Source organism: Panthera tigris, chromosome E1 (genome assembly GCF_018350195.1).
Source record: "Panthera tigris isolate Pti1 chromosome E1, P.tigris_Pti1_mat1.1, whole genome shotgun sequence".
NCBI classification, from domain to species: Eukaryota; Metazoa; Chordata; class Mammalia; order Carnivora; family Felidae; genus Panthera; species Panthera tigris.
The window spans coordinates 1,657,755-1,682,620 of NC_056673.1; the positions used below are offsets into that span (position 1 = coordinate 1,657,755).

At 62.8% G+C, this 24,866-nt stretch overlaps 1 protein-coding gene across 2 annotated transcripts; it reads right to left on the reverse strand.

Annotated features, from left to right (window-relative positions):
* Positions 1-4,521: 4,521 nt before the first annotated feature.
* On the reverse strand, positions 4,522-24,801 carry KIF1C (kinesin family member 1C). Of its 2 annotated transcripts, none has more exons than XM_042967134.1 (23): positions 24,713-24,801; positions 23,035-23,155; positions 22,653-22,785; positions 22,223-22,299; positions 21,662-21,841; positions 20,902-20,967; positions 20,341-20,519; positions 20,142-20,253; positions 19,938-20,015; positions 19,736-19,801; positions 19,577-19,649; positions 19,035-19,113; positions 18,738-18,883; positions 17,645-17,814; positions 17,379-17,458; positions 17,192-17,267; positions 12,988-13,067; positions 12,032-12,126; positions 8,827-8,910; positions 8,286-8,472; positions 8,108-8,180; positions 6,805-7,410; positions 4,522-5,422 (listed from the first exon to the last, which is right to left on the reverse strand). In XM_042967134.1, the coding sequence occupies exons 3-23, from the start codon at positions 22,756-22,758 to the stop codon at positions 4,745-4,747; spliced, it is 3,291 nt and encodes a 1,096-aa protein (XP_042823068.1). In that variant the 5' UTR covers positions 22,759-22,785; positions 23,035-23,155; positions 24,713-24,801; the 3' UTR covers positions 4,522-4,744. The 2 variants fall into 2 exon arrangements, with proteins under 2 accessions (XP_042823068.1, XP_042823067.1); XM_042967133.1 differs by having other exon boundaries at positions 19,577-19,652.
* Between the last annotated feature and the right edge of the window lie 65 nt (positions 24,802-24,866).

Consider the following 24,866-nt stretch of genomic DNA (forward strand, 5'->3'; position numbering starts at 1 on the left):
GCTCAGTCGTTGAGCGTCCGACTTCGGCTCAGGTCAGGATCTCACAGTTGCGCAGTTCCTGAGTTCGAGCCCCACGTGGGGCTCTGTGCTGACCCCCCTCAGAGCCTGGAGCCTGCTTCGGATTCTGCGTCTCCCTCTCTCTGTCAAACATTAAAAGAAAAAAAAAAAACTCTTAAAAAAATTTTATTACGTTCCCTTCCTTCCCTTAACACATAGGGTAACTTCGCCCAGAAGTTGTGGCAGCCGATTCACAGGTGGCCGCTAAGGGCAGCTGCCCCTGGCCTGGGGGCGAAGGGGGACCCTAATCCAGCGCACAGACCACCATCACCACGGCCCCAGCGTCCTGGTCCCTCCACTGAGGAGCGCGGGCCACTCACTGGAGCTCGAGGCGCCTCCCTTCCTTCCGCTGCACGTCTCCGTGGGGATGTTAGGATTAAATTTCTGTACTTGCTCAGCTTCACACAAAGCAATCCCTAGTGTGGGGGCACCGGTCCCCCTGAGGTCCGTCCGCTCCCCTTGCACAGACCCCTGTAGCTGAAGATGCCCCAGCAATGTCCCTTCTGTCCCCTTTGGGACTCAAGAGCGTCCTTGATGGGGAAGAAATGCCAGCTCCGAAGGGGGTCAGGTCGTCCCTTCTGCAAATCGAGGAGGCAAACGGGTCTGGCAGGAAGAAGAGGTCCCGCGGCCTCTCGCATTCGACCTGCGGGGCCCGAGCCTCAAAACCACCAGCCCAGTCCACGCGAAAAGCGCCGCCTTCTGCGCCTGCGCGCCCCGCCCCTGGGGACCTCGTGGGCGCGCACGGCCGCGGGGCCGCGCACGACCGCGCTCCCGAGGCTCTGTGAACGCGCAAGCGAGCGCGGCCCCCGAGGGAACCTGCCCCCTTGTCTCCCCCTGGCGGAAGGCAGCGGAACAACAAGGCTGGAGGGAGACGTTTTGAGGGGCGGGGGCGCCCGCCCTGCCGAGGGCTGAGCTGGAGGAGAGCTTTGACCTCACGCCAGACCTGACCTCGCTGTGCTTCCCAAGGCTTCATTTCCAGTTCAGAACAAGGGAAAAGGGAAGGCACCAACCTTGGGCTCCTCATAGGTGCCAGGCCGTTTGCATGCATGCAGTATCTCATTAAATGTTCCCAACAGCGCCATTGGGTTGTTAGTCCCGGGTCCAGAGAAGAAACTGAGGCCCCATGCAGCTAATTAGTGAGGTAGCCGTAATGCAGGTCTGGGCGCTCCCCGGGCGGAGGGCAGCCCCCCCCCCCCCCCGTGGGGATCCAGGCCTGCACTTGCAGAAGGCAGAGCTTCTTCCAGCTGAGAAAGCTCTGCAAACATGAGAACACTTTCCACGGTCATTTCTAAAGAAGCTGCTTGCTAAGCAGGAGAGCTCTCCAGGTTAGTCCATGTGCCTGGGGCATCGACTTGGAGCTATCGGAGCTCAGGGCCACACCTTCCCAGGTATCTGGAAACATGTTCCTTCTCCAGGGATTGGGGGGGGGGGGGCGGGGAGGGGTAGCCGAGGTGGAAACGCTCACGGATAAAGCTGTCAGGGATACCGTAGGTTAATGGGCCGCTCCCACCACTAAGCAATTGTTTAAAGCTGAGAGGAGCAGTGTCTACAGCACCCATCTGGTGGCCAGACCTTTAGAGGAGACATTGTCTCCACATGATGCCACAGTCTGCTGGTCTTTGACCTCGGCGGGGGGGCGGGGGGGGCAGGCACTAAAGCCAACCTTAGCAGGCAGCTGGATGTGTTAAGGAAGCAGCACAGAGTAGCGGGGCTATGGGGAGATACGGAGACCCGGGTGAGGTTAGGGGGGATACTGAAAGCCAGCCTGCCTTGGGTAGGCAGCGTCCCCCAAAATTCTACTGGTACAGGACGCAGGAGCCCAGTGGCACCCCGGGTTTCAGAGAGTTCACATGAAGGGATACATTGGCGGTGTGGGCAGAGTCGGTGATTGGGCAGGAAAGGAGGGTCTCTCGGGATGGCGAGTGGAAGGTACCCAAGGTCTACCTGCACCGAAATGTCATCAAGTCCCCGCTGACCTTACATCTTCGAGCCAAATTAGAAGCTGGGAATATATAGAAAGGTATGAAGAAGGCTATTTTTTGAAGAAAGTTTTGGGATCTCCAAATGTATTTATTCAAGATCCCGAAACTCCAGGTGAAAAAGCAGAAAGTCCAAATGAGTAACTAACAAAAGGAAAAAGCCCCCCCCCCCCAGAAAGAAATGAAAAAAAGCAAATGAAATTTCCAAGGAAACCAAGGGTGAAATCGAAGAAATGTCCAAGCTGAGCAGGCAAGAAAACTGGCAGATTCTGCCCATGATTCCGGGGGCGGGCGGGGGGGGGGGGGGATAGTGGCTCTCAGGTCTTCAGGGGCCAGAAACTGGAGGCAGACGCAGGAAATACTTGAGAATACCTAAGGCGAGAAGGGATGCTGGCTTCTAGAAGGAAAGCTGGGGGTGTGGGACACAGTATGGGGTCTGGGCTTCAGTCAAATCACCTGGGTGGGAATCCTAACGTTTTCTCTTAGGAAGTGTATGACCTTGGGCAGCTCACCAATCGTATTCAAACCTGTCTCCCCATCTGAAAAATGGAGACAAAACAGATCAGATCGACGTTACAGGGCCATCTGGCATGGTTACGGAATGTTAGCACATGTAGCAAATAAGATTGGTGGGCACTTCTCGAAGTAAAGTATAAAGTTCATTTTAAAAGACAGATTTGGAAGGATGAGGTGCATACAGACAGTAGATAATACACATTTATATAAGGCAGCTTTAGGGAAAAATAACCCAACTGTATTAATTTTTTCTTTAATTAATGTCTATTTACTTTGAGAAAGAGAAAGCGAGAATATGGGTGGGGTGGTGTGGGGTAGGGGCAGCGAGACAGAGAGAGAGAGAGAGAGAGAGAGAGAGAGAGAGAGAGGGAGGGAGGGAGAGAGCATCCCAAGCAGGCTCTGGCCATCAGCACAGAGCCTGATGTTGGGGCTCGATCTCAGGAGCTGTGGGATCATGACCTGAGCCGAAATCAAGAGTTGGACGCTTACCCGACTGAGCCACCCAGGCGAACCGACCCAACTGCGTGTTCAAACAGTGAGCTGTCTCTCCCGTCTCAGCCCCCACATGACTTGTCCCAACTGCTCAGCTTGCTCTGACCTGCGGGGAACTTTGTATTCTATCATTTTCTTGCTCACATTTAATCTCCCTGCCCAGATTATAAACTGCTCAAGTAAACACTGTCGCCAAGCTATCCATTACGTTCTGGATCTTGGGTCACTGTCAACAGGTCCCTGAAGACCTGGCAGTCAAAGCTGCCAAAATGAAGGTAGCCAGCACCAGGGCGTGGAAACCCAGAGTAAACACAATCGTACCCTTGCCCAGGGCCGTGGTTTTGGCTGCAGTTGGGGATCGTGTCTATGGTTTTGGCCGCTAGTGCCTGGAGACTGACATCAGGAAGCTGTGGGCAAACAGCTCACAGTTTCAAACGGGGGAGGTGTTTTCCTGAGAACGGGAAGATTCCGGAGTTTGGCAAGGTGCAGGCAGGGCAGGGATTCGATTTAACCTCGTTCCTCCAGGCCAGGACACGAAAGCGAGCAAGCAGCATCCTCCTGCTACAGTCTCAAGACACCAGGCTTCTTGGGATGCGGGACGCGCCCTGGCCCAAGGCAGGGATCACAGATGGGAAGAAAGTAAGCAGGTGGGTGCAGTGGGCTTGATCAACATTCCAAAGTCCAAGAGAACAGAACCCGGGGGGCATTCTCGCTCTGCGGAAGACCTTTCAAACGGCGAGGGGCTGGGTGGAGCTGAACCCCGCCTTGCCCCCAAATCCTGCAAGTCCTGTTAGCAACGGACAGGTGGGTCCCCCTCTCCCTGCCCTCATCCCTCCCGCTCTCCTCTGTCGGTGACCATGCGCCCCGTGGGGGGGGGGGGGGGGGCAGAAAGGGAGGCGCCAGGTGAGCCAAAATGGAGGGAGGGAAATCAGGACTGGGTTCGGCACCCTGAAGGGAGAGTCACGGGGCGGAACGTTCAAGAATCCAAGACGACCGCTCTTGTATCTTGATGTGGGTGAGGATTCCCAGGGTGCACACCTAGGTAAAACTCCGCCGAGCCGCACGCTTAGGATCTGTGCATTTTCCTTGGATCACCGACCCCTCTGTTTAAAGCCAGACCAAACCAGCACCGGCTCTGTTTGCTATCCTTTATTGAAGGGTCCCACACCCTCGTGGGACCCCAGCCAAACCAGAATCCAGACAGGGCCCCCAAATATAGCAGGAGGCCCGGAAGGGGAGGGGAATGACTTCCGGTCGGCCACACCTCACCTCCCTGGAAACAGAAGCCCACCACAGACAGACAGACAGACAGACAGTCGGGGCAGGGAAGAGAACTCGCCTCACCCTGGGTCCTCCCCTCCCCTCCCCCCCCTCCCCTCCCCCCGTGTCCCCACTTGAAAAGAAAGTCAAACACTGGCTACGCGGCACCCCTACCCCCACCCCACCCCTAGCAGCATTTGTGGGACCCCCCCCCCCTGCAAGGGGCGCCCCGAGGCAGCCCCCGCCCTCTCTTCCTTCACTTTGGTTTGCTCCCGGCAACTCCGTGCGCGCTTCCTTCCTGCGGCCTCCGGCCCAGCCTCTGCCACGCCGTCCATCACCTACTCGGACCTTCTCGCCCACCTGTCGCCTCCCTGCCCGGGGCTCCCGGGAAAGCGGCGGCTCCGGCATCTGCTCTGCTCCGGCCCCGGCCGTCGGGGCGCTCACACGGCCGCCCCGCTCTCCTTGAGGTCGGGGGCCGAGCGCTGCCGCCTCATCCGCGGGGGAGTGGTGTACGGGGGGTAGCGGGGCCCCGGGGGCCGCTGCGCGGGGTACGGCTGGGGCTGCTGGGGGTAATAGTTGTGCTTCTTAGGCTGGAAGTGCTGGGGTTCGGGCTGCGCGGAGCCCCCTCCCCGGGAGCGGCCGCCTCCGTCCAGGGAGTTCCTGCGGGGCCGGTGGGACCTCCGGGGACTGGGGGGCCGGCGCGCGGGGGCGGCCGGAGGGGGCGCCACCTCCTCGGGAGCTTGGGGTGCGGGGGCGGCCTCCCCGGCCCCCGGCCAGGACTCCCGGTGCTGCGGGTTGCTCTTGAAAGGGAAGCGCAGCTTGCAGTCGTGAGGGGGCACGAAGCGGGCGGGGGGCCTGCGCAGCCCCCCGCCCCGGCCGCCCGCGCCCTGCAGTCCCTGCAGCCGCAACTGCTCCTGCTTGAGCCAGCGAAGGCGGCCGCGGCGGAACGCGGGGTCCTCCTCCATGAGCCGCGACACCCGCTCCCAGCTGGACAGGGGCGGCGAGGGGGGCCGCGCCGGGGCCGCGCGCTCGCCGGGGGCCTCCTCCTCCACCGCCTCTGACGCCGGCGGCGCCGCCCAGGCGGCCTCCCCGGCCTCTTCGTTCTCATCCTCGTGGTCCTGGGAGGAAGAGAGGGGCAGAGGGTAGAAGGGCGGTGAGCACAGACTTCAGGGGGGCCCCAGAGGAGCGTGGAGACAAGGGGGCCGGGACAGTGGCTTAAGGGCACAGGCCTGTGTGGGGGTGGGGGACGGGTGACCTAAGACCCTTCCTGGCCTGCCACTTCTGTCCCTGCCTCCGCACCCAGGCCCCTCCTGTGCAAGAGCCCTTCAGTAACGGCACCCACCGCGGGGGCGGCCGTAAGAGTTCAGCGAGTCCACCGCGGGGTGAATAGAGCCATGCCCCGCGCCCGGTGGGCACTCGTAAGTCCTGCCGATACCTTCTGTGCCCTGGGAATACAAGGTCAGTGATACCTGCCATCATCTAAGGGAGAGAGACAGCTGATCCATCCATGAGAAAAACCGTGGAATGGTACAGAGATTATGCTTCAATAAGAAGTTAAATAGAAGAGCATGTTTAGGGGCGCCTGGATGGCTCAGCTGAACATCTGACTCTTGATTTCCACTCAGGTCACAATCCCAGGGTTGTGGGCTCGAGCCCAGGTTCCGCCGCTGAGCACGGAACCTGCTTAGGCTTCTCTCTTCTCGCCCTGTGCCCCTCCCCCGCTTGCTCGTGCTCTCTCCCTCAAGTTAACTTTTTAAAAGTAGAATATTTATATTGATATACGTCGGGTACATTACATAAAAGCATATGTGATGTATTCAATGATGTGCTTTATCAAAACACGTATACCGGGATAAAGAGCAGAGCCAGGCAGGGGATGGGGCCAGGGTGAAGGTGGCCACGGCAGGGACCCATCCACCGGGAGGCTATCGGCTATCGCCGAAGTAAACGCCTGAAGGAGGTGAGCGGAAGGCGCTCCAGGCGCAACGGCCTCCAGGCGGTAGGTGCGCAGCAAGGTCAAGGAGCAGCTGCTGGGGCTGGACGTGCAGGGCGGGTGGGGGCGGTAAGCCGCCAATAACCCCGGCCGGCCGAGGGCTGCCTGCCCGTCCTGCGCCCCCAGAGGGCAAGCAGGAAGAGCACAGCGTGTCTGCGGCCAGGAACCCGGGCGCCCGGCGCGAAGGCTGGCCCACGGAAGACACAGATTAACTCGTTGGGCAAAAGCCAGCAGAAACGGGCCCGGTGATCCCACCGCCGCTGGCGGGGCTGCGGTCAGGACCGAATGGGGGAGGGGGGTGCGGGGAGCTGCTGAAACATCCGGGGACTCATTACAAATGCGGAGTCACCAGCAAAGACGGAGGGGGGGGGGGGGGGCAGCAATCTGCATTTTCCGTTAGCGCCCTGGAATGCGCCAGGAGGGGCAGGAAGGGGGGCCCTGGAGTGGGGGGCTGGGGCTGCTGGGGGGAGGGGTGTTGGGAGGACCCGAACGGCCTCCCCTTCGCACCTGCGCCAGGGGAATGACCCTCTCCATGCGCAGCATGCGGTCCCTCAGGGCCTGCAGCTCCCGGTCTTTGCTGCTGTTCTGCAATTTCACCTCCTGCAGGATCCCCGTCAGCTTGTCGATGTGGGCGCGGAGGTCCTCCACCTCCGCCCCGCGGGCCCCCTCCTCGCCGCCGCCGCCGCCGCCTTCCTCCTCGCCCACCGTGTCCCAGACGTCGCGGGCCACGGCCCTCCAGGCGTCCCCGGGGCCCTCGGGCTTGCCGTACGTGCGGCACAGCTCCCGCATCTTCAGGGCGGCCAGGGCCTCGATCTCGGCGCGGCCGTGGCGGAAGTCGGCCAGGGCCACCTCGTAGCAGATCTCCTTCACCGCCTGCATCTTCAGATCGGCCATGGTGGCCCAGCGCGGGTCCTTGCCCTGCAGCCGCCGCCGCTGGGGGATCTGGTACACCCTCCGCGGGGCCCGGCGCTTGCCGCTGCTGGGCAGGCCGCAGCGCCTCACGATGGTCTGCACGGTGGTCGGGGGCAGCTGCTCTCGCAGGGACGAGATGAGCCGCCAGCTCTCCTCGCACGAGCGCTTGTCCGAGTCGTCCCCGCTGTCCGAGTCCGCGTACTGGGGCCACACACACAGAACGGGGAGGGGGCTCAGGACACCCCAGGGCCCGCCGGTCCCCGCGACCCCAGAGACGCCCCGTCTGGACCGCTGACCCTAGCGTCTCCCCGCAAACCCGCGCGCCCGTGGAACAGTGACGGGCAGAGAGCCCCGCGAGCGGAGCTGCGGCGGTGCCGAGTGCGGGGGGGTCCGCACACGGGGCCGCGCTAAGGGCAGGCCCGCTTAAAGAACAGTCTCAGACCACAAACAGTACTTGGATGCGTGAAAATCACGAAGGTCGAGTCCAGGAAGCCCTGCTCACGTGGGAGGGATGCTAATTCCCTGCACCCAGCTTGCTCCCCGAGTCACCTTTCGGTCCCATCTCCTCCTAAATGCCACGGCCACGCGCCGACCCCGTGCCCACTCCCCACTCTGGCTCACACAGCATGAACCAAAGGCAGAGTTGTGTTATTGCACCGCCAGTCCGTCTCCTGCCTCCGCACCCCAGTGCACCCCACTGGCCCCCATCGCACACTCTACGCACACATGCTCCCTCCCTCCACCCCCGCGTGCCCCTCTGCATGCACCCTGCATGCCCCTCCACACACCTCACCACCTCCCTGCACCCCCCCCCCCCCGTGCCCCTCTGTGCGTGCGCCCCCCATGCCTGGCCGGCCCTCACCACCTCTCTGCCCCCCATGCCCTGGCCGGCCCTCACCAGTCGCTGCTGCTCGAGCAGAAGGTCAGCCTCCTCCTTCTCTTTCCGGTACTGATTCTCCAGGTCCTGCAGCCTGGGGTTGGGGGGCAGGGGGGGAAGAGCATGAGGCTCTGAAGCCACCGCAGTGGGGTCCCCGACAACGGGAGGGGGGCGGTCCAGACAGCACTCCTCCCCGCACCTCTTCTCCATCTCCAGCTTGATGTCGATGCCCTGCTGCTCCAACAGCTCCTTCTGGGCGAAGTTCCAGTCAACGGGCTCGGAGGGCGGCCCGGGGGGCGGGGGCACCCCTCGCTCCCGCTCCAGCCGCGCCTGCTCCGGGTGATTGAAGCGGAACACGTGGTTCTTGCCCATCACAATCCTATTCCCTGGAGACGGGAGCGGAGAAGGGTGGGCTCGCTCCCCACGGCGGCGAACCCATCCCCGCGCCCACGGGGAGCCGGGCCTTGCCCACAAGCCCAGGAGCCCTGCCACCAGGTCTCCGGCCACCCAAGCCCGAGGGCAGTCTGGGCCCCTGCCGACTGGCCCCTGCCAGCCAGAGGGAGCCCAGGAGCATGCGCACTCTTCCCGTTTCCCCAGGGCCATGGGAGAAACCAGGAGCAGGGTCCCTCTTCTTCACTTCCCAGTCCCTTCCTCTTTCCGGGTGCTGCCCCGGCAACCTCTGCCCAGGACCCTCTTGGCCCAGCCTGCCCGGAGCGCTCGCAGCACACGGTCTCCTCTACCTGACTTCAGCACCAGGGGCTCGGTCACCAGCCTCCCGTTGACGTAGGTCTCGGCTCCTTCGCAAGGCTCCAGGGTGACCACCACTGAGCAGAGGGAGAGAGGGAGGGGGGGCATTAGGCCCTTGGGGGAGGGGTGATGCTCACAGACTCCCATCTTGCAGTCCCCCCAAAAGACATGCACGCGCCCCCAGGCCCGCCCTCCAGTACCTGTCGGGGGTGCCACGGCCCCTCTGGTGGCAGGCAGCACAGGAAAGGAAGAGCAGAAGGAGGGTTAGAGCCCCAGCTACAATTCCAGAAGCCTCTGTAGAAGCTCCCTAGTGCCCCCCTCCAACCTCCCCAGCAGCGGCTCAGCAAGACAGTAATTCTCAGAGTGCTTTGTCCCTCGCGTCCGGGCAGGCTGTCACTTCTGCCTTCCCGATGCCCACTCCTTCCTTTCCAACGAACGCTATCCCGCGCCAAGCCTGGACCCCTCCCGCAGGCCCCCAGCCCGCTGCCGTCTGATGCGCTTCGCAAACTGCCGCCTGACTACTCTTCTCGGGCCACAGCCCGCAGAGCACGGTGTCCACGTGACAAGACAGAGCCGACTGGACTCCAACATGTGTCAGGGTGCTCCTCGGTCCTCTGTACAAGCCACGGAGCCTGCTGCTCGCTGAGCATGAGGCAGCTTCCTGCCCTCGAGGACTGGCGCCTCGCTGGCACCGAGGGACCCTGGTGTCCCAAAGGCTCTGCAACGCCTTCACTGAGGGATGCTGAGCAGATCGCCTGACTTCTGCGGCTTCTATAAACTGGGATGATCAAGTCCTCTCTTACGGGATGGTTGAGGGACAGAAAAACAAAGTGCTACATGGAGCTGAGTTCTTACACCAACAGTGACAAGGGAAGCAGAGCGAACAGTGACATAAGGCAGAGGGGGCTCGCGACGCCGCGGGAGAAGAAAGCAGGCAGGGAACTCAGCTCCGGGGCAGCGGAGGTAGTGACAGCGGGAAAGAGAAGGATGTGGCAGAGAGGGTGGGGTGGCTGTAATGGGGACCAGTCTCTCCCTACCCTTTCCCACCATGCCCCAACTTCATTCGTTCGTTCGTTCGTTCCGTGAGTGCTTTGCACCCCCACTATATGCCCGGCGCTATTTTAGGTGTTAGAAATACACTGGAGATAAAAACCCAAATCCCTAGGCGCCTGGCGGTTCAATCAGCTGAGCGTCCAACCGCTGATCTCGGCTCAGGTCATGATCTCGCGGTCTGTGAGACCAAACTCCGCTCAGCCTGCTTGGGATGATTCTCTCTCTCCCTCTCTCTGACCCCCATGAGCATGCGCGGTCTCTCTCAAAATAAGTAAATGAACGTTAGAAAGAACCACCACGTCCCCGCTCTCCCAGAGCTCACTTCCAGCTGGTAAGTCGGACAAGTCAATGAGCAGAGAATCTAAAGCTGGAGAGACGGGCATTGTGGAGGGCAGTGGGGCCGGGCGAGCAGACGACTTTGCTCCAGCCTTCTCCCGGACGCACAGCCGCCCGTACCCAGGCGGAGCTCAGAGCACAGCCCTGGAGCCCGCCAAGCAGTGTCCCAATCCAGCTCCGCCAGCTTCTAGCTGCACGGTCTTGGGCAAGGCCCCTGACCCCCGAGAGCCTCAGGTCCCTCACTCGTGAGCTGCGTGAGACAACGCAACAGCACAAGCTGGATGGTCAGCGATAAACGCTCTTCCAGGTCCACGGCTCTGGCTGGGCTGCCCACAGCCCCTCCGCCTGTCTGCTCAAGTCCCAAGTCCGCCATAAGAACAGAGACCGATGGGACTGAACCTTCACAGACCCCACCCTTTGGGGCACAGGATCATCGGCTGCTTTCACTGCTGTGTAACCAACCGTCCCCTGCCTGCCCGTCACCTTCCCAAACGTGCTCTGAGCTCCCAAGGCTGGGCTCGCTCCGCGGGCCTTGTACGGTTTGGTCGTGACCTAGCACGTGGCTTGAGGCGACCACAGAACAGGAACTCGGCCGTAAGTCACCGGGCTGAACTGATTCGACAGCTTGCGGCCCGCCAACGCCGGAAGCACCTGCTGCCACTGAGGACTTGAATGAGACCAGAACCGCTGCATTAACCTGCAGACCCTGAACCAGAGTGCGGCCCGCCAGGCAGGTGTCCAACCTGAGCTGTAAGCCACAGGGCGGCGTCTTTTCTTATTTAAAAAGCGTGTGCGCCCCAACTCCCTGCCCCTCCTTCAGAGCCTGAGGCACAGCGCACCGCTCCAGGCTCCAGGCTCCGTGAGTGCTCGGGTGGACGGCACCCTGCCTCCTACCCTACCCGAGTCCCAGGGCTCGACTTCACTCGGGCCCACGTAAACCCAAACTATTCCTTTTAAAAAAATGACTGGACCAGAGACGGGGTGGTCCTGCCTAGGTGGCGCAGTCGGTTGAGCGTCCGACTTCGGCTCAGGTCATGATTTTGTGGTTCGTGGGTTCGAGCCCCGCGTCGGGCTCTGTGCCAACAGCTCAGAGCCTGGAGCCTGCTTTGGATTCTGTTTCCCTCTCTCTCTCTCTCTCTCTCTGTCTCTCTCTCTGCCCCTCCCCTGCTCGTGCCCTGTCTGTCTCAAAAAATAATATAAAACATTGAAAAAAAATAAAGACCGGACCAGAACAAAACGGCGACCTCAAAACACACCCAGAAACGCACAAGTACCGTTCTGTCGCAATATCAGACAGGCTGCTACCTTCACCCTCAGCTTTTGTGAGTCCTCAAAGCTTTCACTGCTACGGCTGAATTAGGGCTAAAAGTCTGGAAGTTTTGCAACCAGAGGGGCACGTGGGCCAGCGAACTCCCAGAAACCTCTACCGTCACAGCTGGACAGAAGCAGGACGTGAACTCAGAGACCCCACCGAGACTGACACAGCTTTCCGTAAGAAACAACCAGAGTGCTCTCTGAGGCTACAAGACCAGGGACGAGGGCAAGATGTCATCTTCAGCAGAACCTCACTGTCCCCACCCCCGGCACGCTTCAGCGTCGTGTGTCTGCCGTGGGGACCCCGCCGCTCCCGCCTGCTGCAGCAGACCTCGGTCCCAGGGCGGGTGCACACGGCCGGGCCCCGGACGCTCTCCCAGCGCTTAACCTGAGCTTGAAGCCGCTCCGAGGACGGACACGTCCCCTCTTACACGGCCACAGTCCCAGCGTGGGGACCCGACCCAGGCCACTGAGCTCTCGCCCCTCAGCCGTTACCTTCTCCGTCTGGCTGCGGGATGCTCCGGAACACACAGTGCTGCTCCCGGATGAACTGCCCGGTCAGCTTGATGTCCACGTCCACCTGGCCCACCCTGGGGAGGCAACGGCCAACGTCTTGTGAGCGCGTGCCACACGTCCGCCACATCCCCTCCGAACACAAGCTCGCCCATCTCAGTGAGCCAAGCGGTCATTCCCGGTTCACGGAGAAGGAGGCCGAGGCTCAGAAAGATAAAGCCACCTGCCCAAGGTCACACAGCCTGCCCGGGGGGATGCTGGGATCGAGACGGGACCTGCCTGATTCCAAAGCCCGGGTCCTACCCACGGGTCACGTGGCAAGGGGGAAGGGAGCCGGAAGTGTGGCGGGCACCCTCAGCACGGGCCTCCCACCCGTCCCCGGGGCTGGTCGCCCGAGGGCTCACTTCCTACCCACGATCATCAGCCGTAATGCTTATGTTGGGGGAGGGGACATCCTCACCCCTCTGACTGACTGCAGGAGGTAACCTCCGAGGCCCCGAGCCCCAGGGCTTGGTCAGAGCCACCCGCGAACCCCCTGCCGCGTGGGCACTCTCGGCAACACGAAGCCGTGCTTCCCGTCTCCCTTTGCGAGGCAGGGTGCACCAGGGGAGGCCAAGGTAACAAACACCACCAGGGGCTGAGAAGGTGGCAATCGGAGCTTTCCGCCCCCCCTTGTGCCCCAGTAAATCGGGATCTATCCCCACAAACGAGGCCCGTCCCCGTCCCGAAGTGGTGGGTGCAGGGCACGGCCGCTGGGCAACCAGGCTCACACCTTCTCGGGAAGCCTGGAGGGCGACCTGGGCCGTGCAGGTAGCTGTCCTGAGACCTGGGGTGTCTCCAGGAAGGTCACCAGGGAAGGGAGTCATCAGCGTGGCCATCTGTCTGCAGCCACACCCCAAAAGGAGAGGCGGCCCCGGAGACTGCGGGGCGAACGCTACCTGGTGATGCCGTCCTTGATGTGGTACAGCAGACATTCGGACATTAGAGGGTCTTCGTTCAGGTTCACCAGGTGGGGGGTCTGAGGGAGAAGGGGAGCGGTCAGGGGAGCGGGAGGGAGCTTCGGCAACATCCCCCCGGGTTCCAGCACCGCAGGCCGCTCCCCCACTCGGGGAGCTCCCCCAGCCGCCCGACCCCCAGGTACAGGTCACCGCAGGACACCGCGAGCCACCTCTCCACACACACAAGGGGCCCAGGTGCCCACCCGTGTACCCCTCCCACCTCCCACGGCCCACCCGACCGTCCCCCCCCGGCAGAAACCTGGGGAATCACCTGCCCCGCCTCTGCCTTCCCTGCACGCCCCGTCCCCGCCTCATTTCTTCCTTCAAAACGTATCCTGCCCCTTCTGGAGAGCACAAGCGGGCACAGGGTGAGGGGTCGGGCTCCCCATGTGCCTTCCAGCTCGCGTGTCTTAGGAACACGGGCGACTCTTACAACCAAAGAACGGAAAGCGTCAGCTCGATTCAAAAGCAGGTGAAACCAACACAGCCGATTCTCAGACAGACTCCCGCTTCGCTGGGGCCGGGGTCCCTGCGGCAGGTGCCAGCCGGGGCCTCCCTCCCCGAAGTCCATCCCTCCGGCCCGGCTGGCTGCTTCTTACGCTGCTCTGCACAGAAAACCCAGCCCGGTCCTTCCCCAGAAACACTTTTTCTGGGTGGCGTTTCTTTGCCGACACCCCCGCCCTCCCTAGGCTGTAACTGGGCAGCCAGGAGAGTCGGCCTGGGTCCCCCCACGCCCCCTCACGGCCCTGCCCCACACCCCCAGGGACGGCTCTCATCTGCTGCCCTCCTTTGGCCCTCCCTGCCCCAGGCCTGCCTTCTGCACAGGTCTCCAGCTTCCTGCCTTCACCACACAACTCAGGCCACTCTGGTGGGCAGCCCACGGCCACCTGACTTTATGCTGGTCCCCTGGCTCTCCTCATCAGTGCCCCAGCCTATTTATCCAAACACCCTTCCAGAAGCAGGTCCCCTGCACCTCTGGCCACCCTCCTGGGCTGCTCCCAGGTCTCCTTGCCTGGAACAGCCTTGCTGCCGACCCCACCCCTACCTGTCAAAGTCATTCACTTCCTGCCCCTCAAGATCGGTCTCAAATGCCACTTCCTCCACGAAGCTTCCTTAAGCCTTCTGCCCCAACACAAGATGCTCTGCCCGAGTTCTACAAGGATCTACTGCGAGCTTTCTATGTGCAAGACCCTGGCAGAGTGCTGGGGACTCAGGGACAAGTCCCCACCAGCCGCTGCTGTCATTAGTAGGGCCATCAGAGTCACTGGCAAGAAAACACCACAAGTGGGAAACAGATGTCCTACAGTGGTCTCTGACCTTTCCACACCCTCCCTCAGGTCACTCATTCATTGGCCCCTCTGTCCCCAGGGAGCTGAGTGCCACCACCTCAGGGAGGGGCTCGCAAGAAGGACCAAGGAAGAACTACAAGGATAGCATGACAGCTCGTCCCTGAGCACGAGGAGGACGTGGACAGTGGAAGGAAGAGAGTTCCAGGTGAAAGGAGGGGTCAGGACGAAAGCCCTGAGTCAAGAAAGTGCAGGGTGGGGGGAACCGGCCATGGTTCTCCGGGAGCCCCCTGAACAGAGCGCCCCTGCGATGTCCACGGTGGGTACGTGTGTCCACGTGTGTGCCCCAACCTGGGCACCCAACCATCACAGCTGCAACCCTCCTCTGGTCCCCAGGGATGCTCTCGCCCTCCCTCGATGCAGCCTCAGCCCTGCCCCAGGAATGGCAAACGCCAATGGGCTCTGGAAGCAGAAAGCGATCCATCCCTCGGGAGAGCGGACACGATTTAGGGCAGTGCTTTTCAATCTTTGTTCAGCCCTGGAACCCTTTGTTCAAACGAAACCGTACCTGAAAGCCTAACACGTCCAGCAGATAAGCAGGAGACGCTGGGGCCGAGGCTGGGGAGGAGGGCCCAGAGTCTGGTCCTGCCCACCCCCTCGGCCCCCGTGACGGAAGCTCCCAGCCAGGTTTGAAAATCACTGATGGCAGAGGTCCCTGGGCCTGACGATGGGAGCCCAGAAAAAGGGGGCCTTCCCTCAGGCTCTAAGCCCTCTCGGAGACAAACCAGCTTCTCCCGCAGGACCCGATCCGCACGGGGGCACTCCCAGGTTGGAGCCGCCCCCACCAAACCCGTTTTCCCCAGATCCAGCCACCCCTCCTGAAACACGCACGCCCGTTCACGTGAGGACTCTCCACGCAAAGCAAGTGCAACAGAAATGTACCCTGAGACACCTTTGTCTCCAGTGAGACCAGCAAAGACCAAAAGCTGAAAAGGGTGAGGGGACTCGGCTCTCTTGCACTGCCCTGGGGAGTACAAAGTGACCCGGCTATAATCTTCGGAAGGCACTCCGGAGAAATACGTGGAAATCCTACACGGCTACCGTCCGACTCCAAATCTGCACTCCAAGAACTTGTTCTGGAAACGATAAACCTTTCCCGTAAGGCCACACACCGAAACACCGCTTGTGGTGTCAAAGAACAGGAAACAGCTTCAACGCCCATCAGCAGGAAGCCGGTTAAATCAATGATTCCACGTCCACGGGAACATTCTGGCACCACGAAAACGAACAGACAGCGCGCACACGCTATGACACGAGAAGCATCAGGCGTGGAACCGCGGCTGTTCCGGAGACAGGCTGTGTGTGTGTGCCACACGCCTGTACGTGCACGGACCACCTCTGGATGACACGGGAGGAACGGAGGACGGGGCGGGCCTTGCGTGCGTGGTCCCCTTACGAGGACTGAAAACAAGACCCCGTCCGCTGGTCCCTGGACCTTAGTAGAAGGCATCTCCACGCAGCCGGAAGCCCTCTAAGAAAGAAACGTGCACCCCTCTATCTCTCTAACGCTGCACCCGCAGTGGAAGCGTCCCAGGCCCCCAGCACCCCCGTGTGGCTGTAGACCACACAGAGAGCCACCTGTGGTCCTGTGTCCCAGAGAGAGGCTACAGAGGGACCCCTGAGTGCCCAGCCCCGGACAGGCCCCAGCACCCCCGCCACGGCTCTCTCGCTCCCCGGCTGTGCCCCAGGCCGGACAAACCCCTCCCCTCTTGTTGCGCCTCTGCCTCCTTCCAGACTCCGTCTCCCGGACGGCCGTGACCTCATCGATCAGGAGGAGCCTCCTTCCAATAACCCAGAACCGCTTCCAGGCGGCTCTGAGCACGGCACACCTGACCGGGGCCTGAGCCTCCAAACTTCAGACCGCGGCCCAGACACACGAGGCTGACTCCCCGGAAGGACCGAAGTTCCCGCTCGCTCGAACGGGCCTCCACGACGCCCTTCACCGTGCACTCCGGCACAGGCGTCCTGGCGGCCTCCAGCCTGCACCCGCCCTGACTGGCGGGCCCTGGGCCATGCTGGCCGGAGACGACTGAAGGCCTCTCCTCCCTCCCTCCTCTCGAGCACCCGCCACACGGCAGGCGTGCAACAGACACCAGCTGTGCCGCTCGGCCTGATGCTAGCCTGGCCCCTCGGCCACCCCCAACCTGCGCGTCCGCCTGCCAGACCGCCTTCCCCGGGACACCGCCTCCACGCGTCTCCTGCTACACCGATGCGTCCTTAAGCCTCCTGCCACGTTCGCAACCCCAGTCCTACGGTTCGCTGCCTGTTCCTGGCTCTTCCCCACAGGCTCGTCTTCCAGCGACCCTCTCGCGGTGCGTCTCTCAGTGCCTCTCTAAGCAGTAACATGCACGGGACACAAAATTTGGCCGTAAAGAAGAATATGTAGCGAGTACATCACGACCCCAACCAGCCTCCAACCTCCCCCCTCCTCCCCTGTTCCCGGGGTAACTACTGAGAACAATTTGGGAATCCAGAAACAAGCTCTGCGTGAACTCATGTACCAGTGCGGGTTTATGTTTGTTAACACGCAGGTTCCAAACGGCCCTTGAAAACACCCCGGAGGGGCAGGGACCCTAGTATCCTCTAGGGACCCTGGAACCCCGGCCACAGGCACCTAACAAGGCACCTCACCCCAGGCTGTCACACGGAGGCCTGACAACACACAGGAGGTGGCGGGCATGGGGACAGAGACGACGCAGGGACACGCTCAGGGATCCGAGTTGGGGCTCGCCTCGTACCCCCCAAACCCCATGAGCTTCCACGGCCAGCAGAACCTCCTCCGCAGACCCCTCGCTCACCTTCTTGGGAGAGAAGACGCCCACAGTTCCGCCGTCCTCCCGGACGGCCACCCCCATCTCAGCCAGCAATGCTTCTCTGGAGGCAAAGAGACACGTGACCGTGACCGTGCACCCCTTCCCTGCAGGGCCTGACCTTCCCTCCCACCCCAGCCCCCCGGGGCCCCGGCTGCCAGCCCGCCACTCGCACCTCTCCATCCTCAGAGCTTCTGTCTTACGTAGCTTCTCCTCCCAGGTCTCGTTCAGCTCAGCTATGATCTTCTCTGTCTCCTGGGGGCACGGGACAGGCACGGGTTGGGGAGGTCTGGGACGAGGACCCACCACGGGGCCACACTACTCCCGGGACTCCCTCTTCCTCCTCAACTCTGGCTTTGGAGAACCAGACCCCCAGTGGCTGCTGCCCCTACCCCCCCCACCCCCCCACCCCCGCCAACCTGGCCAGCTCCAGTTTCCCACCTGGAGCCTCTCCATGGCCTCCTCAGGCCCAATCTGGGGCTCAGCACTGGGGGAGAATGACGGTTCCAGTTCCCCATTGTGTGCCGGGGGGTGTGAGGCTGACGCTGGGGCAGGGGGGGACGATACAGCCGGCAGAGCACCCCCGGAACTCCCCTCGTCCACCTTTAGACCTGGGAAGGAGACAGAGATCAAAGGAGGCTAAGAAAAGACAGATCAGAGACTCAGAGAAGGCCTCGCAGAGGACCAGCCCATAAGGATCGCACAGGTCATCTGGCCAACCTTTGCCAAGCAGGGAGCTCTCCTACAGCAGCCGTGACAAATGGGTACTCAGTCCCTACTTGTGGCCCTCCAGGGGCACTACTGAACAAGGCAGCCAATTCCTCCCACCGTTGGGTGAGCTGCACCGTCGGAAGGTCAGCGTGGCTGCGACCCGCCTCACGTCACATGCGCCCTGGTGTCTAGGTCTGCCTTCCGGGAGAAGAGAGCCTGTGCAGCTCTCGCTTCTGCAACGCGACCATTCACATGTGGGAAAGAAACACCATGTCTACCGGACTCTCGTCTTCCCAAGAACGGACACCCCGCTCTCCTCACTGTGCCCCCAGCCCCCGGCCATCTGCAGCAAGAGAGCCCCCGGGACTGGACGTGGAGCACAGATCACACTGCCTCCAACGAGGACACATCGGGTAACAGTATGGCTGAGCGTTACGCCGTAGAACCTGGGCCGCGGCTCACGGCCAGCCAAGCCCCACGTTCTGTAAGGTTGATCAGGGCCGGTGCCCCCATGGCCCATCCTAACCGCTTTACCGCTTGAACCACAGACGCAGGCCTGGCCCTTTGCTCCTGCTCCCTCGCTTTAGCGGTCCCAGTGGCCTCTCCAGGGCCCCGCACATCCTGACGCCCCTGGGGAATCAGTCCCTCCCTGAAACGCCTGAAGGCACGCGACGTCCCCCTTCACATCTATATCCGTGCCACTGCGCGCGCAGAGAGCTTCGTGGCCGGTGGCCCCCCCTCTGGCCTCGGGCCTGGGCGAAGGCCACCAAGAGATGTAGCGGGCCAAGGGGCGACCGTGAGCCGCCCTCCTCTGGAGCCCTACCTCCCAGGGCGGAGGCGGACAGCCCCTGAGCCAGGAGCAGCTCCCGCAGCCGGGCCACCTCCTCCTGCAGCTCACGGATCAGCCGGGCGTTGGGGTCCTCGTTGATGACGGCGTTGCAGCGGATCTGCTTGGTGCGGTCAGCGTACCTGCGGGGAGGGGAGCGGGGAGGGCTGGGTGCAGCCCAGACGGGGGCGCCCCCCAGCCTGCTTCCCTCCCTCTCCCTGACCGTTAAATCCTGGTCAGCCTGTCTGGCGGGCAGGGTCCTAACCGCCGGCCTGAGCTCCCTCGGAGCCCCACCTGAGGGTGCTGAGGGTCTCCTCGTAATTGATGTCTGCAGGGCTCAGGGCTGCGATCATGGCCGTGCGGGAGTTCCCACCTGCAAAGGGACAGGGCAGAGCCGTCGTTGGCCTAGGCCCTAAGAGAAGTCAGACCGGGTCTAGGGGTCAGGGCGGCCTCAGTGCCCTCAGGGGTCTGGCGGGGTCACTGTCCCAGGCAGGGTGAAGCTACGAGTTGTACACTAGCTGCGGTGGCGGTCAGAGGCGGGGAGACACCAGCCATCTCAGCGACCGTCAGAGACGGGTGGGAGGAGGATCGAGCCAGCGGCCAGCCCGCAGTCAGGGAGGGGTCTCGGGGAGCCCCGCGGTGAGGCCCCCCCGGCTTGTGGGTCCTCAGCATCAGGAAACCTACCGAGGATGCTCCGGGGCAGGGGGGACGGTCAGGGGACAATGGGGTGAGGGGGGATGTGAGATTCTAGGGGTGGCAAGGGGACTCGTCAGACGTGTCAAAGGGGTCGATGGGAGGGGCAGGGGCAGAGTCAGCGGAGAGAGAGGCGGCCTCACCCAAGTTCTCCTTGAGCAGCCAGGTGAGCACAGAGTCCCTGTAAGGGATAAAATCCGACTTCCGCTTCTTGGACTGCTGGAGGACGGAGGGGGAGGGGTCAGGATGGGCACCCCTGTCCCGTGTCCCAGACCCGCTTCTCTCCCAGCCCCAGCTCTTACCAGATCCGCCAGGGCCGAGATCACCTTCCCCAGCGTGGTCAGGGACTTATTGATGTTGGCCCCTTCCTGGAAAGGGACGAGGAGCGTGGGAATGAGGCCCTCGTCCCCGACACCATCCACATCCCCCCGCCCCTCCCCGGCCAGAGACCCCCACCCGCAGCCCCCAGCACTGACCCTAAGCTTCCCTCCGAAGCCCCCTCACCTTCAGGCGCATGCCCCGGGCCCCCGAGGAGTCGGCCCGCTCGCTGCCGGCAAGGTCCACCAAACTGATCTTACTGACCTGGGGTCAGAGGAGAGGGCCGGAGGTAAGGGGGCCAGGGGGCCGAGGGGGCTAGGGGTGGGCAGATCTGGGTGCCGCCCGGCGAGGGAACGGGGAGGGGGGCAGCGAGGGAGGCAGGAAGGCCACCTTCTCGGAGTCTAGCCCGGTGAGCTGGTCGTGGCAGCGCTGCGTGAAGACGATGGTGAAGACAGCGTGCGAGCGGCTGCTGGTCTCGTTCATGTTGGTGGCGGCCACGGTCCTGGGTGGGGAAGGGAGCGGTCACCGCATCGGCCTCTCGCCTGCCCGACGCTGGCTCCCCCTCCCCGCGCGCGTCAGCCCGCCTCACCGAGCCTTATTTCCACAGTCCATGAGGTCGGCGATGTCCGCGTAGGAGGTCACGGCCAACTTAGACAGGTCCTGCACGTAGGGGCCCAGGATGGGGTGCTCCCGGACCCGCAGAGCGCCCCGACTCTTGGGGTTCAGGAGGTCTCGTACCCGCTCACAGTAGATCTCCATGTAGCTCACCTGAGCGACAGAAACACACAGGAGGTGAGAAAGGTAGCGAAAATACCGACGACAAGACTCACCCTTCGCTCCCCTGGACGTGACACGGGCGACTGTGGCTGGAGGACCCCGAGCGTTCGTGATGCCCAGACTCGGCGCTAGGCGCTCCGCACACGCGGGCTCACCGATCCAGCAGCCCTCGGAGGGGCCGGCCGGTCTTTATCACCGCAGGAGCGAACACACTCAGGGGCCGGGACACGAAATCGCTTGCCCGAAGCCACTGCTAACGGCGGGGAGAGCCGAGAGTGGACCCTAGGCGGCCTGACTCCGGAGACGGCCCTTGATCTTATCCCAGCCCAGGGCCGCCGTGCCCTCCCCGTGCCCCGCCGAGACCCAGGCTTACCTCCACAGAATAGGACAGCTGAGCACTCTGGTTCTTATTAACACGAGAGAAGAGGTCCTCGCAGAGCTGGAAGCGGACACAGAGAAGCTGCTGTTCACGGCGCACCCCCCCCTCCCCCAGGCCCTGTCCCAAGCAGCTCTAACCCTCACCATAGCCCTGAGGGAGGGGGTGTTCCCATTTCACAGACAGGAAAACCACCTCAGAGAGCTTCATGCTTGCCCGGGGTCACAAAGTAGTATTCAGGGAGCCAGGAAGCCAACGCAGGTGTCCTAACACCACACCCCTGAACAAGGCCCCCGTGCTGCACAGTCAGGAAGGATTACGGTCCGTTTCCAGTTACCCACAACCGGCTGTCTCTACGGTCAACCCTTTGCCTACAGTCCACACGTCTGCAGGGCAACTGTGCTTGTAAATGACGGCGAGACAAAATGAATTCGCAGCACGTGGTGGAACCGGGGTTCAAACCCAGGCTTCTCTGACACCAAAGCTCGGCTCTTGTCACTAAGCTTTCTTGCTTCTAGGGGGGCAAAGACCCCTCCCCAAAGGGCCCCAAAGTCCACGTAGCAGCCAACCGCTATCCCTGTCACGTTCCCTAACAGCCTCAGAGAGCCAGGTCTCTGCTCCCTAATCCTCAGGCCCCTGTCCTTCCTCCCCGCCCGGGGCAGCTGGAGACGCTCCCGGCCTGGCTGCCCTCCCGCCCCGTGCGCACCTGGGGCACGATGCCCTACGTCCCCTCTGCCCCGCCGGGTCCCGTGCACACCTGGGGCACGATGCCCTGCTGGCCCGGCTCCTGCCGCCCCATCATGGTGTAGGACTTGCCGGCCCCGGTCTGCCCATAGGCAAAGATGCACACGTTGTAGCCCTCGAAGGCGTGAAGCAGCATCTCCTCGCCGATGTCCCGATACACCTGTTGCTGAGACGCAAACTGGGGGTCCTCAGCCTAGGTGGAGCGGGGGCGGGAAAGACAGGAGCTCTAAATGATTTTGTCTGTAGCGTCCGGGCCCCAAGAGTCTTGCTCCTATCTGATGACGGCCCACAGGCCCTATGTGCCCCCGGCAAACCCCATCCGTGGGCCTAATCACCTGTGACAGGATCCCATGCAGGCTCCTACCTGACCCAGTTATCCTGAGAGACTCTCCCTCCCCCATCCGGGTCCCGGTCACAGCCTACGGGTCCTACCCGTCCCCACCCGGGATCCTGGTTCTCCCAACCCGGTCCCGACCCATGTCATGGAGGCCCTATTTCCCAGCAGCGCCCCCTCCCCAGGACCTAAATCCCCTTCCCTCTTTGCTTAGCTCTTCCCCCACCCTGACAGCCTCACCGAAGTGTGTGACCAGTAGGAGTAGTCAAAAGTGAAGCTTTTGGGGGCATCCTTGCCCTGTTTGGGATTGATGATGGCTGAGGCGGCAGAAGGAAAGAGCGGAAGGCCAAGGTCAGGGACTCCCAACTTCTGCCCACTCCCCACCTCTGCCCTGCTTCATCTCTCCCCTTTAATACTCCCCACCCCCTCCAGCCACCAAGGCTAATTTTGGCTTCCCAGGACCCGCCCCCCACCGGCAGGCTCCCGATTGGGCAATGGAGGGCTCCAGGCCAACATTCCCCCTCCCAGGGACTGGGAGCACGGAAAGGCCAGCCTGCCCCCGCCCTTTCGCCTAGCACCTGCTCCCCTGGTTCGGCCCAGCAGGACAGGCCAGCGTGGTGGGCCCGCCTGCCCTGCCTGTGCCCAGCCAGGCCCCGGGGGACACACTCACAGGTGGTGTTGCCCTGCATGCTGACCACACACTTGGCATCCTGGCTGGTCTCACGGGCGTTGAAGGGCCGGACCCTCACTGCCACTTTCACCGAGGCGCCAGCCATGGCTGCAGATACTCTCACCCTCCTCAGCTGGAGGACAGAGAAGGAAAAGGTGGTCAGAGCCGCTGGGGGGGACCCAGACCTCTGTGACCCGTCTTCTCCTAGGAACCAGTCTCTCCAGCCACTTCCCCAGCTCCCCAGCACCCCCGAGGACCTAGTTCCTAGTCTCTGGCCCTCCTCCCCAATGTCACTCTCCTCGGGGACTCCCAAAGGTGTTCCTGCCTCTCTCCCCGGCCATATCCCAGCTCACAGGGACCTGGGCCATCATCCAAGAGTTACCTGGTGTCCCGGCCCCAGACCAGGGGGGCTGTATCAGCTCTGGCTCCCACCGGCCCTCGTAGGGGAAGCCCCATCCTATACTTGGGGCCTGGCCACACCAGCTGGGGCTGTGGGGGAAACCCTGGTTGTGGGGGAAGAGTGGTTAGGAGCTATGTCTGTGGCTCCAGCGGTGTGTCAGGGGCTCCACGGCCGGAGGTCAGGGGCAGGGGGTCACGTTAGGAAAGGTAAGGACGATGTCCCGCCGCAGTGGCTGAATGCAATGTGAATCCAAGGGCAGGGACCGTGATATTTTTATTCCTCGTCAGTCACAAGTGTACTGAACGTCCAGACAGAGGAGAGAGAGAGAGAGAGAGAGAGAGGGGCTGGACAGAGGGTGGTTCCGAGAGAGGGACACATAGGCAGAGACACTGAAGGCGGCAGGAAGAGGGGCAGAGAAATGGCACAAAGTCACAGACACCAAGAAAAGGGGAGATAGGAGAGAGGAGACCAGATCCAGCTCATGCTACGAAAGAAATAATGGAAGGGGCCACAGAAGAAACACAGAAATGTGAGACAGGGAGGGGAGGTCTGGGGCAAAAGCACAAAGTGGGAGCCCAGAAGAGACAAGAAGGAAAACCCCAAATATAAAAGCTGCCCTAAAATTCCCCCACAGGGTCAGCCAAGAAGCAGAAACCAGCTCCCACCTAGAGCCCACAAGCTCCACATAGGCAGGAATTGCCACTGGGCAAAGTCCAAGGGCTGGAGGTAGAGCCCAGGACTGGGATCCACAGGCCCGGCCAGGGGGCCCCAAACCCCTCGCCCAGCCCCCCAGCACTTCCTCCTCAGGATCCAGGACAATGGGCAGGGGAGGGTGGGGTCATCCTGTATCCATCACACCAACCCCCGGGGGCTCTTCTGTTGGGGGACCCCGGTGAAATACCTGCGTGTTTATTGGGGGAGGAAGAAGGGCTGGGGTCTCCCCCAAGAGGAAACAGGTATGTCCGGGCCCCAGGCTGGGGCTAGCGCTATGGCGTCCACCGCCCTGGGGAAGGTGCCAGGCTGGAGCCCAGGAATGTGGGTGACCTAGTGCTCACACCCTGGGAGGAGAGGCTGAGCAGCCCACGCCCACGGACAGGAGGGTGGAGGGTTGTGAAGCCGGGCCGGGATGCTGGGGCCCCGAACCCCTGTCCTGCTGGGCCTCACCTCCCGCAGCCCTTCCTGGGCAGGGCATGGGAAAGGGGGAGAGGGCCGGTCTGCCCCAGGACAGGAAGGGAGTAGCTCAAATCACAGAGGCTGTCTCAGGAAGCGCAACCCTGACCCCCTAGACCCTGCGCCGGGCAGGGAAGGGGCGACGACAGGGAACCGCCACGGCCGCGCCGTCGCGGCGGATGGGGCAAGGCTGCGGGTGGGCGCGGGCTCGGGGCCCCGCCGGGGCACCTGCGCCTCGCCCCGCCCGGCCATCCCCTCGCAGGGCCCCGTCCCGGCCTGTCGGCGCGGCCACGCGGACCCGGCGCTCCCGGCCCGCCGCCCGACGGCCGCCCCGGGCCTGGCACCTCTCTGCGCCTCCGCGGGACAAACAGCACATGACCGCGGCTCTCGCGGCCGGCCGGGGACCCCGGCTCCCCGCCCCCAGGCCGGCACATTCCACGGCGGGCGTCCCCTCCCTCCCTGCCCGCCCCCCCCTCCCCCCGGCTCTCACCTCGTCGCCGCGGGGCTCCCGGAGCGGCTCGGCGGGGAGCACGGGGGCGACCTTCCCGGGACGCGGGAGGCGGCGGCGGGCAGGTCCGGAGCGGGCTCCGGGCGGCCCCCGCCCCTCGCCGGGGGCCCGGGCGGCGGGCGGCGGACTCGCGCCC